The sequence below is a fragment of the Entelurus aequoreus genome, linkage group LG09 (genome assembly GCF_033978785.1).
Source record: "Entelurus aequoreus isolate RoL-2023_Sb linkage group LG09, RoL_Eaeq_v1.1, whole genome shotgun sequence".
Classification (NCBI taxonomy): Eukaryota; Metazoa; Chordata; class Actinopteri; order Syngnathiformes; family Syngnathidae; genus Entelurus; species Entelurus aequoreus.
Genome location: NC_084739.1, coordinates 4,451,384 through 4,465,153, shown reverse-complemented (window position 1 = coordinate 4,465,153; position 13,770 = coordinate 4,451,384). Strand labels below are relative to the sequence as shown.

At 37.0% G+C, this 13,770-nt stretch overlaps 2 protein-coding genes across 3 annotated transcripts in view; one reads left to right on the top strand and one right to left on the bottom strand.

Moving 5' to 3' along the window:
* Positions 1 to 3,765, bottom strand: part of atl2 (atlastin GTPase 2) — a 56,419-nt gene extending 52,654 nt beyond the window's left edge. For both annotated transcript variants that reach the window (XM_062057989.1, XM_062057988.1), the window contains exon 1: positions 3,579 to 3,765. In XM_062057989.1, coding sequence (XP_061913973.1) covers positions 3,579 to 3,750 — 172 coding nt within the window. In that variant the 5' untranslated portion in view covers positions 3,751 to 3,765. The remainder of the gene's footprint in view (positions 1 to 3,578) is intronic.
* LOC133657829 (uncharacterized) lies at positions 3,123 to 9,254 on the top strand. The gene is made up of 3 exons (XM_062059611.1): positions 3,123 to 3,237; positions 6,762 to 6,814; positions 8,746 to 9,254. The coding sequence occupies exons 2-3, from the start codon at positions 6,793 to 6,795 to the stop codon at positions 9,252 to 9,254; spliced, it is 531 nt and encodes a 176-aa protein (XP_061915595.1). The 5' UTR covers positions 3,123 to 3,237; positions 6,762 to 6,792.
* The last annotated feature ends 4,516 nt before the right edge of the window (positions 9,255 to 13,770 follow it).

The window sequence follows — 13,770 nt, the reverse complement described above, 5'->3', positions numbered from 1 at the left end:
TCCAGAGGATAACTAGAGTCATTGCGTGACATACTGCCACTGAACAGTGCTCAAGTCCAGAGGATAACTAGAGTCATTGCGTGACATACTGCCACTGAACAGTGCTCAAGTCCAGAGGATAACTAGAGTCATTGCGTGACATACTGCCACTGAACAGTGCTCAAGTCCAGAGGATAACTAGAGTCATTGCGTGACATACTGCCACTGAACAGTGCTCAAGTCCAGAGGATAACTAGAGTCATTGCGTGACATACTGCCACTGAACAGTGCTCAAGTCCAGAGGATAACTAGAGTCATTGCGTGACATACTGCCACTGAACAGTGCTCAAGTCCAGAGGATAACTAGAGTCATTGCGTGACATACTGCCACTGAACAGTGCTCAAGTCCAGGGGATAACTAGAGTCATTGCGTGACATACTGCCACTGAACAGTGCTCAAGTCCAGGGGATAACTAGAGTCATTGCGTGACATACTGCCACTGAACAGTGCTCAAGTCCAGGGGATAACTAGAGTCATTGCGTGACATACTGCCACTGAACAGTGCTCAAGTCCAGGGGATAACTAGAGTCATTGCGTGACATACTGCCACTGAACAGTGCTCAAGTCCAGGGGATAATTAGAGTCATTGCGTGACATACTGCCACTGAACAGTGCTCAAGTCCAGAGGATAACTAGAGTCATTGCGTGACATACTGCCACTGAACAGTGCTCAAGTCCAGGGGATAACTAAAGTCATTGCGTGACATACTGCCACTGAACAGTGCTCAAGTCCAGAGGATAACTAGAGTCATTGCGTGACATACTGCCACTGAACAGTGCTCAAGTCCAGGGGATAACTAGAGTCATTGTGTGACATACTGCCACTGAACAGTGCTCAAGTCCAGAGGATAACTAGAGTCATTGCGTGACATACTGCCACTGAACAGTGCTCAAGTCCAGGGGATAACTAGAGTCATTGCGTGACATACTGCCACTGAACAGTGCTCAAGTCCAGGGGATAACTAGAGTCATTGCGTGACATACTGCCACTGAACAGTGCTCAAGTCCAGGGGATAACTAGAGTCATTGCGTGACATACTGCCACTGAACAGGTTTGGTTGATATCAGCACTTCAGTCATCAACAATGATATCATCTGAGAAATGGACATTGAAACAGTGTAAGTGTGACTTGGTAGGAAATGTACAGCGAGCAGAGAACATAGTGAGCTCAGAAAGCATTAGAATAACTATATACATTTGATTATTTACATTTGATTATTTACATTTGATTATTTACATTTGATTAATTGCAATCAGGGGAGGTGGGATGTGGTGGGGGGAGGGTGTTAGTCTAGGGTTGTAGTTGCCTGGAAGTGTTCTTATAGTGCGCTTTTGTTGTGTTGTTTGTGTACTATATAGTGTGTGACGTTGTGTTGTTTGTGTACTATATAGTGTGTGATATGTTGTTTGTGTACTATATAGTGTGGACGTTGTGTTGTTTGTGTACTATATAGTGTGTGACGTTGTGTTGTTTGTGTACTATATAGTGTGTGATGTGTTGTTTGTGTACTATATAGTGTGGACGTTGTGTTGTTTGTGTACTATATAGTGTGGACGTTGTGATGTTTGTGTACTATATAGTGTGTGATGTTGTGATGTTTGTGTACTATATAGTGTGTGATGTTGTGTTGTTTGTGTACTATATAGTGTGTGACGTTGTGTTTGTGTACTATATAGTGTGTGACATTGTGTTGTTTGTGTACTATATAGTGTGTGACGTTGTGATGTTTGTGTACTAAATAGTGTGTGATGTTGTGTTGTTTGTGTACTATATAGTGTGTGACGTTTTGTTGTTTGTGTACTATATAGTGTGTGATGTTGTGTTGTTTGTGTACTATATAGTGTGTGACGTTGTGTTTGTGTACTATATAGTGTGGACGTTGTGTTTGTGTACAATATAGTGTGTGACGTTGTGATGTTTGTGTACTATATAGTGTGTGATGTGTTGTTTGTGTACTATATAGTGTGTGATGTGTTGTTTGTGTACTATATAGTGTGTGATGTGTTGTTTGTGTACTATATAGTGTGGACGTTGTGTTGTTTGTGTACTATATAGTGTGGACGTTGTGTTGTTTGTGTACTATATAGTGTGACGTTGTGTTGTTTGTGTACTATATAGTGTGGATGTTGTGTTTGTGTACTATATAGTGTGGACGTTGTGTTTGTGTACTATATAGTGTGTGACGTTGTGTTTGTGTACTATATAGTGTGTGATGTTGTTTTGTTTGTGTACTATATAGTGTGTGACGTTGTGATGTTTGTGTACTATATAGTGTGTGACGTTGTGTTGTTTGTGTACTATACAGTGTGTGACGTTGTGATGTTTGTGTACTAAATAGTGTGTGATGTTGTGTTGTTTGTGTACTATATAGTGTGTGACGTTGTGTTGTTTGTGTACTATATAGTGTGTGACGTTGTGTTGTTTGTGTACTATATAGTGTGGACGTTGTGTTTGTGTACAATATAGTGTGTGACGTTGTGATGTTTGTGTACTATATAGTGTGTTATGTGTTGTTTGTGTACTATATAGTGTGGACGTTGTGTTGTTTGTGTACTATATAGTGTGTGACATTGTGTTGTTTGTGTACTATATAGTGTGTGACATTGTGTTGTTTGTGTACTATATAGTGTGTGACATTGTGTTGTTTGTGTACTATATAGTGTGTGACGTTGTGTTGTTTGTGTACTAAATAGTGTGTGATGTTGTGTTGTTTGTGTACTATATAGTGTGGATGTTGTGTTTGTGTACTATATAGTGTGGACGTTGTGTTGTTTGTGTACTATATAGTGTGTGACGTTGTGTTGTTTGTGTACTATATAGTGTGACGTTGTGTTATATGTGTACTATATAGTGTGGATGTTGTGTTTGTGTACTATATAGTGTGGACGTTGTGTTTGTGTACTATATAGTGTGTGACGTTGTGTTTGTGTACTATATAGTGTGTGATGTTGTGTTGTTTGTGTACTATATAGTGTAGTGTGTAAAAGTTGATGGGAGAGGGGGCGGCTGAGGCTCCATTTGCAGCCCCGGCCAGGGTGCACATAGGCGGGCTGGAGCCGGCCAGGGTGCACATAGGCGGGCTGGAGCCGGCCAGGGTGCACATAGGCGGGCTGGAGCCGGCCAGGGTGCACATAGGCGGGCTGGAGCCGGCCAGGGTGCACATAGGCGGGCTGGAGGAAGCCAGGAGGAAGCCAGGTAAGAGTGTCAGTTGACGGGCGACAGGTGTCCCGTGTTGGGCTCATATTTCCGGCGTACTTTGACTAGAATGCATGGATATAAATGCATGGATATAAATGTATGGATATAAATGCATGGATATAAATGTATGGATATAAATGCATGGATATAAATGCATGGATATAAATGTCATGAGAAAGGAGCAAGACTGGATTATGTGAAGTGTGCATTGGACGCCGCGCTGGCTAACACGACAGCGAGTGTGTTGTGCCAAAGACAAAGACGAAGTGTTGGAGTTTCAAAGTCGTCGGTGTGCTCTCACAAGGCCAAAGAGTCAAAGAGTGGATGAAAGTGTTTACCTTGGTCGGCGACTCGGCTCCTGCAGTCGGGCTCCAAGTGACTCCTGCTCCTCAGCCCGCGCACCTCCGCCATCTTGGAGAGTCTGCTAGCAGCCGCGCTAACATCACAGTCGATGACGTCACATTTGTGCTCCAAGTGCTTCCTGCTCCTAAGCCCGCGCACCTCCGCCATCTTGGAAAGTCTGCTAGCAGCCGCGCTAGCATCACAGCACATTTGTGTTCAAAACAAACAAAGTGTTCAACACAGCGCGTCATTCGTATTAAAGTACTGTGCGCGAAAGGTTGCCAAAGCCATTTGTGGGACATTCGGCATCCTTTGCCGCGAAAATGACGTTTTATTGACGTATTGAGAAAGCTAGCTAGGGACAAGCAGGGACGTAACTAAGCAGTCTTGGGTCTCGTGGGCATTTGTCATGATGGGGGGGTCCTTCACTTTTGTCAACAACTTATCTACTACAGGGGGCCCACTCAAATATTAACCCTGCATAAATAATCTTACTCTTTATCATATTCAAGAATGATATCAAACCTACTTGCAGTTTAACAGGACAAACAACTAATGTGTATATACAATTATGCAGTGCTAAAATAAACACCTTCCAACTAAATTGATCATATAAATGTATTTACTGTATGTTTCCTAAATAAACTGTCAATCAAATTTGAGTGCAAATGAAAGTACAGCTTAGTCATCATTTGTGGGCTTAAGAAACGTCTATGACTTCTAGCAAGCAAACCTAAGGACTGGTTGGTTCTACTGGTACACATTACTGCTTAGGTCTACTGGTACACATTACTGCTTAGGTCTACTGGTACACATTACTGCTTAGGTCTACTGGTACACATTACTGCTTAGGTCTACAGGTACACATTACTGCTTAGGTCTACTGGTACACATTACTGCTTAGGTCTACTGGTACACATTACTGCTTAGGTCTACTGGTACACATTACTGCTTAGGTCTACTGGTACACATTACTGCTTAGGTCTACTGGTACACATTACTGCTTAGGTCTACAGGTACACATTACTGCTTAGGTCTACTGGTACACATTAGTGCTTAGGTCTACAGGTACACATTACTGCTTAGGTCTACTGGTACACATTACTGCTTAGGTCTACTGGTACACATTACTGCTTAGGTCTACAGGTACACATTACTGCTTAGGTCTACTGGTACACATTACTGCTTAGGTCTACTGGTACACATTACTGCTTAGGTCTACTGGTACACATTACTGCTTAGGTCTACTGGTACACATTACTGCTTAGGTCTACTGGTACACATTACTGCTTAGGTCTACTGGTACACATTACTGCTTAGGTCTACTGGTACACATTACTGCTTAGGTCTACTGGTACACATTACTGCTTAGGTCTACTGGTACACATTACTGCTTAGGTCTACTGGTACACATTACTGGTTGAACATCTGTCATGGATGTTGTTGTTTGCCCTTGAAGTTGTTGACCTTGATTATAACCCCAGGACAGGAAGTAGTTGTAGTATTTGTCCTCATTGTACAACACAATAATGTCACATTCAATTATAACCCCAGGACAGGAAGTAGTTGTAGTATTTGTCCTCATTGTACAACACAATAATGTCACATTCAATTATAACCCCAGGACAGGAAGTAGTATTTGTCCTCATTGTACAACACAATAATGTCACATTCAAACTGATGTAACTTCATGTCAACATCAACAATGTCACAATATGACAAAACTGATATTAGTGAACGTAAACAACAGGAAAATATTGATCACACAAGGATCAATACTGATTCTAGCCGACAGCAAGTATCAGTTATCTGCTCTTATTTTGAAGTATACCTTTAATATTATATTATTATATTGTTTATTTAGATGTGAAGTATGTTATATATTGTTTATTTAGATGTGAAGTATGTTATATATTGTTTATTTAGATGTGAAGTATGTTATATATTGTTTATTTAGATGTGAACTAAGTTATATATTGTTTATTTACATGTGAAGTATGTTATATATTGTTTATTTACATGTGAAGTATGTTATATATTGTTTATTTAGATGTGAAGTATGTTATATATTGTTTATTTACATGTGAAGTATGTTATATATTGTTTATTTAGATGTGAAGTATGTTATATATTGTTTATTTAGATGTGAAGTATGTTATATATTGTTTATTTAGATGTGAAGTATGTTATATATTGTTTATTTACATGTGAAGTATGTTATATATTGTTTATTTAGATATGAAGTATGTTATATATTGTTTATTTAGATGTGAACTAAGTTATATATTGTTTATTTACATGTGAAGTATGTTATATATTGTTTATTTACATGTGAAGTATGTTATATATTGTTTATTTAGATGTGAAGTATGTTATATATTGTTTATTTAGATGTGAAGTATGTTATATATTGTTTATTTAGATGTGAAGTATGTTATATATTGTTTATTTAGATGTGAAGTATGTTATATATTGTTTATTTAGATGTGAAGTATGTTATATATTGTTTATTTAGATGTGAAGTATGTTATATATTGTTTATTTACATGTGAAGTATGTTATATATTGTTTATTTAGATGTGAAGTATGTTATATATTGTTTATTTACATGTGAAGTATGTTTTATATTGTTTATTTAGATGTGAAGTATGTTATATATTGTTTATTTAGATGTGAAGTATGTTATATATTGTTTATTTACATGTGAAGTATGTTATATATTGTTTATATTAGTGTGTGCGTGTGTGTGTGTGTGTGTGTGTGTGTGTGTGTGTGTGTGTGTGTGTGTGTGTGTGTGTGTGTGTGTGTGTGTGTGTGTGTGTGTGTGTGTGTGTGTGTGTGTGTGTGTGTGTGTGTGTGTGTGTGTGTGTGTGTGTGTTTGGGTGTGTGCGTGTGTGTGTTTTCTACTTGTTTTACTGGTGTGTGTGTGTTTTACAGGTAAAAAGGCACAATGTCTGTCCAGGAAAAAGTCTTTATTGACAAAGTTTGACTGCTTGATTGATTGATCATGCACAGCTAATTAAACCTGCTTTTGCTGTCAAATAACTTTTGACCGTACTTTGTTGGCTTTTAAAAAGATGATTTTGAGTTTTATGCTGAAATGACAAATATATGTCGTTATTTTAATTTTCATATTTCAACTGAAATGTCAATCATAACCCACCACTTTCCTCCTCCAGGTGTCACTATTTACAACTCTGGCCTTCAAGGATGCTTCTTCTGCCACCTGAAGGTAACCTCAAGGTGTTTGTTGACCTTGTTGATCTTCATTCTTTTGAATGAGAGTAATGTAACAGAATGTAATAAATAGGACTGTTTACGCTCTTTTGAATGAGAGTAATGTAACAGAATGTAATAAATAAGACTGTTGACATTCTTTTGAATGAGAGTAATGTAACAGAATGTAATAAATAAGACTGTTGACATTCTTTTGAATGAGAGTAATGTAACAGAATGTAATAAATAAGACTGTTGACATTCTTTTGAATGAGAGTAATGTAACAGAATGTAATAAATAAGACTGTTGACATTCTTTTGAATGAGAGTAATGTAACAGAATGTAATAAATAAGACTGTTGACATTCTTTTGAATGAGAGTAATGTAACAGAATGTAATAAATAAGACTGTTGACATTCTTTTGAATGAGAGTAATGTAACAGAATGTAATAAATAAGACTGTTGACATTCTTTTGAATGAGAGTAATGTAACAGAATGTAATAAATAAGACTGTTGACATTCTTTTGAATGAGAGTAATGTAACAGAATGTAATAAATAAGACTGTTGACATTCTTTTGAATGAGAGTAATGTAACAGAATGTAATAAATAAGACTGTTGACATTCTTTTGAATGAGAGTAATGTAACAGAATGTAATAAATAAGACTGTTGACATTCTTTTGAATGAGAGTAATGTAACAGAATGTAATAAATAAGACTGTTGACATTCTTTTGAATGAGAGTAATGTAACAGAATGTAATAAATAAGACTGTTGACATTCTTTTGAATGAGAGTAATGTAACAGAATGTAATAAATAAGACTGTTGACATTCTTTTGAATGAGAGTAATGTAACAGAATGTAATAAATAAGACTGTTGACATTCTTTTGAATGAGAGTAATGTAACAGAATGTAATAAATAGGACTGTTGACATTCTTTTGAATGAGAGTAATGTAACAGAATGTAATAAATAGGACTGTTGACATTCTTTTGAATGAGAGTAATGTGGGAGGCACCCACTCACCTGATGGCGTCTCACCTGTTGGAAGAACACACTCTTCTCCTGGTGAATGGAAAGTGAAAGTGACTTAGAGCGTCGACACAGTTGTTGACATTATGGAAAGACAATCTGCCGACTGAGGAGCAGAAATAGGAGGATGACATTTCTCGCAGGCCTTTCTAATCCTTTGACAAGTTCCTCTTGGCTGGAGGGGAGGGGCGAGGCTTTTTGGGGGTACAGGAAGAAAAGCTCAGGAAGGGGTCCATGCACCATCTTCCCCTGCGAGGTCCTTGTTGTCACTTTTAGTGGATACTTGGATGTTTGAGGGTTCACAATCAATACTTTGAACAACATTGTGTTAGTTCTATGATGAAATAAACATCTGTGTATTTTTCTATATGACTTACAAGAAAATTGTCGGGTCAAAATCCAGAATCCATCCAGAATACCAAACATACGCCAAGAACTTTTGAAAAAAATCATCAGTAAAATGAATCCTTTTTTAAAATATGAACATTTTCTGACGGACTTGAACCATTTGCTTTAGAAAAAAGAAAAGAAAATCAATAAATGATAATACATTAGCAAGATGAACTATTTGAGAAGAACTGACTGTGGTGGTCCTGCCATCAGAGTCCATGGTGTGCAGCTGGGATAGGCTCCAGCACCCCCATAGGGACAAGCGGTAGAAATGGATGGATTATTGTAATAGGGTTGATTGGATGGCTCCCTCTAGTGGCCGGACGGTGAATATACAGTTTATTTTAGCACTGGAGAGCCTTGTTAAGCACAACTAGCACAAGATGGCACTATAGGCTAGTCAGGAGGTTACAATCATGCATTTACTACACACAATATTCAAGTCAACCTTCTAAATCATCCGTCAAAGTCAACCTTTACATCAATTTAACAGCCCATAAATAACTATGTTTGTTAAATGTAGGATTGGGAATAAACGTGCCTTTTGTCATCCACCATCATATCCAACATGGAGATCACCCTCCCATCCAACATGGAGATCACCCTCCAATCCAACATGGAGATCACCCTCCAATCCAACATGGAGATCACCCTCTAATCCAACATGGAGATCACCCTCCAATCCAACATGGAGATCACCCTCCAATCCAACATGGAGATCACCCTCCAATCCAACATGGAGATCACCCTCCAATCCAACATGGAGATCACCCTCCAATCCAACATGGAGATCACCCTCCAATCCAACATGGAGATCACCCTCTAATCCAACATGGAGATCACCCTCCAATCCAACATGGAGATCACCCTCCAATCCAACATGGAGATCACCCTCCAATCCAACATGGAGATCACCCTCTAATCCAACATGGAGATCACCCTCCAATCCAACATGGAGATCACCCTCCAATCCAACATGGAGATCACCCTCCAATCCAACTTCAAACCTCATCAAGAGGGCTGGTCCAATAATTGGAATGCAGCCCACTTGTTCCCTTCAAGAAGTATTGAACAAGACGGTGAGGAAGCAGGTCTTCAAATCACCTGTGACCCACACCACATACTTCATAGTGGAATTGACGCACACCACATAACAATATATATCATTATGTACAAGTTAGATATGTAACAATATACAAACTGTATATAATTATGTACATGTTAGATATGTAACAATATACAAACTGTATATAATTATGTACAAGTTAGATATGTAACAATATACAAACTGTATATAATTATGTACAAGTTAGATATGTAACAATATACAAACTGTATATAATTATGTACATGTTAGATATGTAACAATATACAAACTGTATATAATTATGTACAAGTTAGATATGTAACAATATACAAACTGTATATAATTATGTACAAGTTAGATATGTAACAATATACAAACTGTATATAATTATGTACAAGTTAGATATGTAACAATATACAAACTGTATATAATTATGTACAAGTTAGATATGTAACAATATACAAACTGTATATAATTATGTACATGTTAGATATGTAACAATATACAAACTGTATATAATTATGTACAAGTTAGATATGTAACAATATACAAACTATATAATTATGTACAAGTTAGATATGTAACAATATACAAACTGTATATAATTATGTACAAGTTAGATATGTAACAATTTATTTCAGTACCTTGCAGAACTGATCAATTGTAGTTTAGTCCGTCTAAAGTGTGTATGAAGCACTTTTTTCTGTGTGGTTCACACACACACACACACACACACACACACACACACACACACACACACACACACACACACACACACACACACACACACACACACACACACGCACATGAACTGCAACCTCCACCATCTCTCCTCCTGGTCCCAGCTTTGTGTGTGAGCCATCAAAGAAGGCTGAGCAAAGAAACATGAGGCGTAATTGTTGTGCTTCATCAGGGGCACAAAGGTCAATCTCAGGGGCACAAAGGTCAATGTATTGTGCCACGGCCTGAGGAGGAGATCATTGGCAGACAAGATGAAAGAAATGGAGATTCTACAACGTGTCAAGTCTTTAGTGCATAAGTCACCTCGTCATTTCAATCTTAAAAAAACTAAAGAAAATAAATGTAAATCAGGTGTTTGACCTCAGGATATTATGATGTATTAGTATTATAAGTACATTAACTTACTCAAGGACATCTACACAAACCGCACTACCACAGTTACGCTGCACAAACCAAGCGAGAAAATCCACATAAAGAAGGGTGTCCGACAAGGTGATACAATTTCGCCTAAACTGTTTACAGCTTGTTTGGAAGGCATATTTGGCTCTCTGGAGTGGGAGGATAAAGGAGTTGATATCAACGGAGACAAATTTAATCATCTGAGATTTGCAGATGACATTGTTGTCTTGGGAGAGCAAATCAGTGAAGTGGAAGATATGCTTAAAGACCTTGCAAATGCCAGCAAATGTTGTGGATTGAAAATGAATATGAAAAAAACAAAAGTTATGGCAAATTCCATGGTACCTCATGGACCTGTGACTGTTAATGGAAATGAAATTGATGAAGTTAATGAATATATCTATCTGGGGCAGAGATTTAGCCTGAAAGAAAAGAGTCAAGAACAGGAGATAGGGAGGAGAATCAGATTGGGCTGGTGCCAATATGGAAAACTGAGCAACATCATGAGAGGAGAAATACCGTTAAGCCTAAAAAGAAAGGTCTTTAATCAATGCGTGTTACCAACCATGACATATGGAGCTGAAACCTGGGCATTGTCAAATAAAATGGAAAAGAAAATAGCAGCAGCACAACACAACATGGAAAGAAATATGCTCGGAATCACATATAAAGACAGAAAAACAAATGAATGGGTGAGAAAACAAACGCAAGTCCAAGACATTATGAGAACTATCAAATTCAGTAAGTGGAAGTGGGCTGGACATATCAGTAGAACAGATAATAGATGGACTTCCCTAATGACATCATGGAGACCCATGGATGGGAGCAGAAATAGAGGAAGACCAAGAGTGAGATGGCGAGATGAGATAGACAAATATTGGGGAACAGTGCAGTGGCAGGGAGCAGCTAGAGATCGTTCACTATGGCAGAAACATGCTGAGGCTTTCGTCCAGCAGTGGACTGACAATGGCTGATGATGATGAGTATTATATTACTATATTGTTACACCATTTCTGGTGCATTTCATTCTTAGAGTTTTTGTTTTTTTACATGCAATGTAAAAAACCAAAAGAACAATGTGTAGATTTGAGGGTTGAAAAACACCCGGCAGCTTAGTTGTAAGAATGTCATCATAACATGTGCTTTTCACAGCAGATTACTGTAAATGCCAAGGTTTTTTTTACAGTAAAAAACCGGCAGGTCAGTTGCCCGTATTTTATTGTCGAAAACAGTGGAATAGTTTGTTTTCCTTTCACAGTAAAATGCTGTAAAAACCACAGTAAATCTTTATCATTTTACAATCAAATCCATTGTATTTTGTACAGTTTGCAATTGAATGGATAAGTCACTTTGAAATCATAAGTCAAGCAGGATCATATATCTTCACTTTGAAATCATAAGTCAAGCAGAACAAAACAATCTATTTGTAATTTAACAACAAAAACATGTTTGAATGCATGATCATATATCTTCACTTTGAAATCATAAGTCAAGCAGAACAAAACAATCTATTTGTAATTTAACAACAAAAACATGTTTGAATGCATGATCATATATCCGCTGTAATATTTAGTTTCAAAAATATGGAGTACATGTGTTTTTGTCTGTTAAAATGGAAAGAACAAATCCATCCAGCAAGGAAAGATGGAGTATATTAGAAGACTTGGCAGGTCACTTTGTGGCCCCCGAGCCTTGACTTTGACACCTGGGATTTATTCTGTCAAACCTGCTCACATCTCATCAATACATTGGATTTCTCTCCACCAACCATCAATAAATGTAATAACATTCATGACATGTATCTTACTAATAAAGAAAATGATGCATATTTTGTTCTTTGTCAAATGTCATTGTTTAATGTACTGTTAATTATGTTTATTTCAACATTATTGATGCCTTTATTCATTTACACTTGGATCTTATTTGCATTGTTTTATGCACTGTTAATTATGTTTATTTCAACAATATTGATGTCTTTATTCATTTACACTTGGGTCTTATTTGCATTGTTTTATGCACTGTTAATTATGTTTATTTCAACAATATTGATGTCTTTATTCATTTACACTTGGGTCTTATTTACATTGTTTTATGCACTGTTAATTATGTTTATTTCAACATTATTCATGCCTTTATTCATTTACACTTGGATCTTATTTGCATTGTTTTATGCACTGTTAATTATGTTTATTTCAACAATATTGATGTCTTTATTCATTTACACTTGGGTCTTATTTGCATTGTTTTATGCACTGTTAATTATGTTTATTTCAACAATATTGATGTCTTTATTCATTTACACTTGGATCTTATTTGCATTGTTTTGTAAAGGGGACATTGAATTTTTACTGGCCAAAAATGAAATGTATTCAGAGTTTTTTAAAAGTATAATTACATCATTTGTAGCAGTAAATACAATAAATATTTCAGTACAATAATCAGTTTTATAATCATCATTTTTACACAAATGTGAAATCGGGTGCCTCCCTGGAAATCAAAAATATCTAATAAATAATAAAATATGTATGATATTTTGAAATAACATTAAAATGCTGTGCATAAACTAATGGTGTCATTTCAATTTAATTTAATAACGAAATGTATTTTATGAGAAAAAAAAACCTCAAAAATGGACCATTTTTTGGTCTGAAACCTCAGCTAATGAAATCATTTTTTTATTATTATATTCAAGTGGAGTTTAATGATTTTTATTATATTCAAGTGGAGTTTAATGATTTTTATTACAAACTACAACAGCAGTGAAGTTGTGTAAATGGTAAATAAAAAGAGAATACAACAAATCCTTTTCAACTTATATTCAATTGAATAGACTGCAAAGACAAGATATTTCATGTTCACTCTGACAAACTTTGTCAAGACTTGATGATATTTCATAAACTTGATGATATTTCATAAACAGTCGACTGTGTGCTTCATGTTCCTTCTCTACAGTTGAAAGCAGTTCTGGGATATAAAAAGGTTTGCAGTCCACAGCTTGCTAATGTTGGTCTGCGTCCAGGACTAATGTTGGTCTGCGTCCAGGACTAATGTTGGTCTGCGTCCAGGACTAATGTTGGTCTGCGTCCAGGACTAATGTTGGTCTGCGTCCAGGACTAATGTTGGTCTGCGTCCAGGACTAATGTTGGTCTGCGTCCAGGACTAATGTTGGTCTGCGTCCAGGACTAATGTTGGTCTTCGTCCAGGACTAATGTTGGTCTGCGTCCAAGACTAATGTTGGTCTGCGTCCAGGACTAATGTTGGTCTGCGTCCAGGACTAATGTTGGTCTGCGTCCAGGACTAATGTTGGTCTGCGTCCAGGAC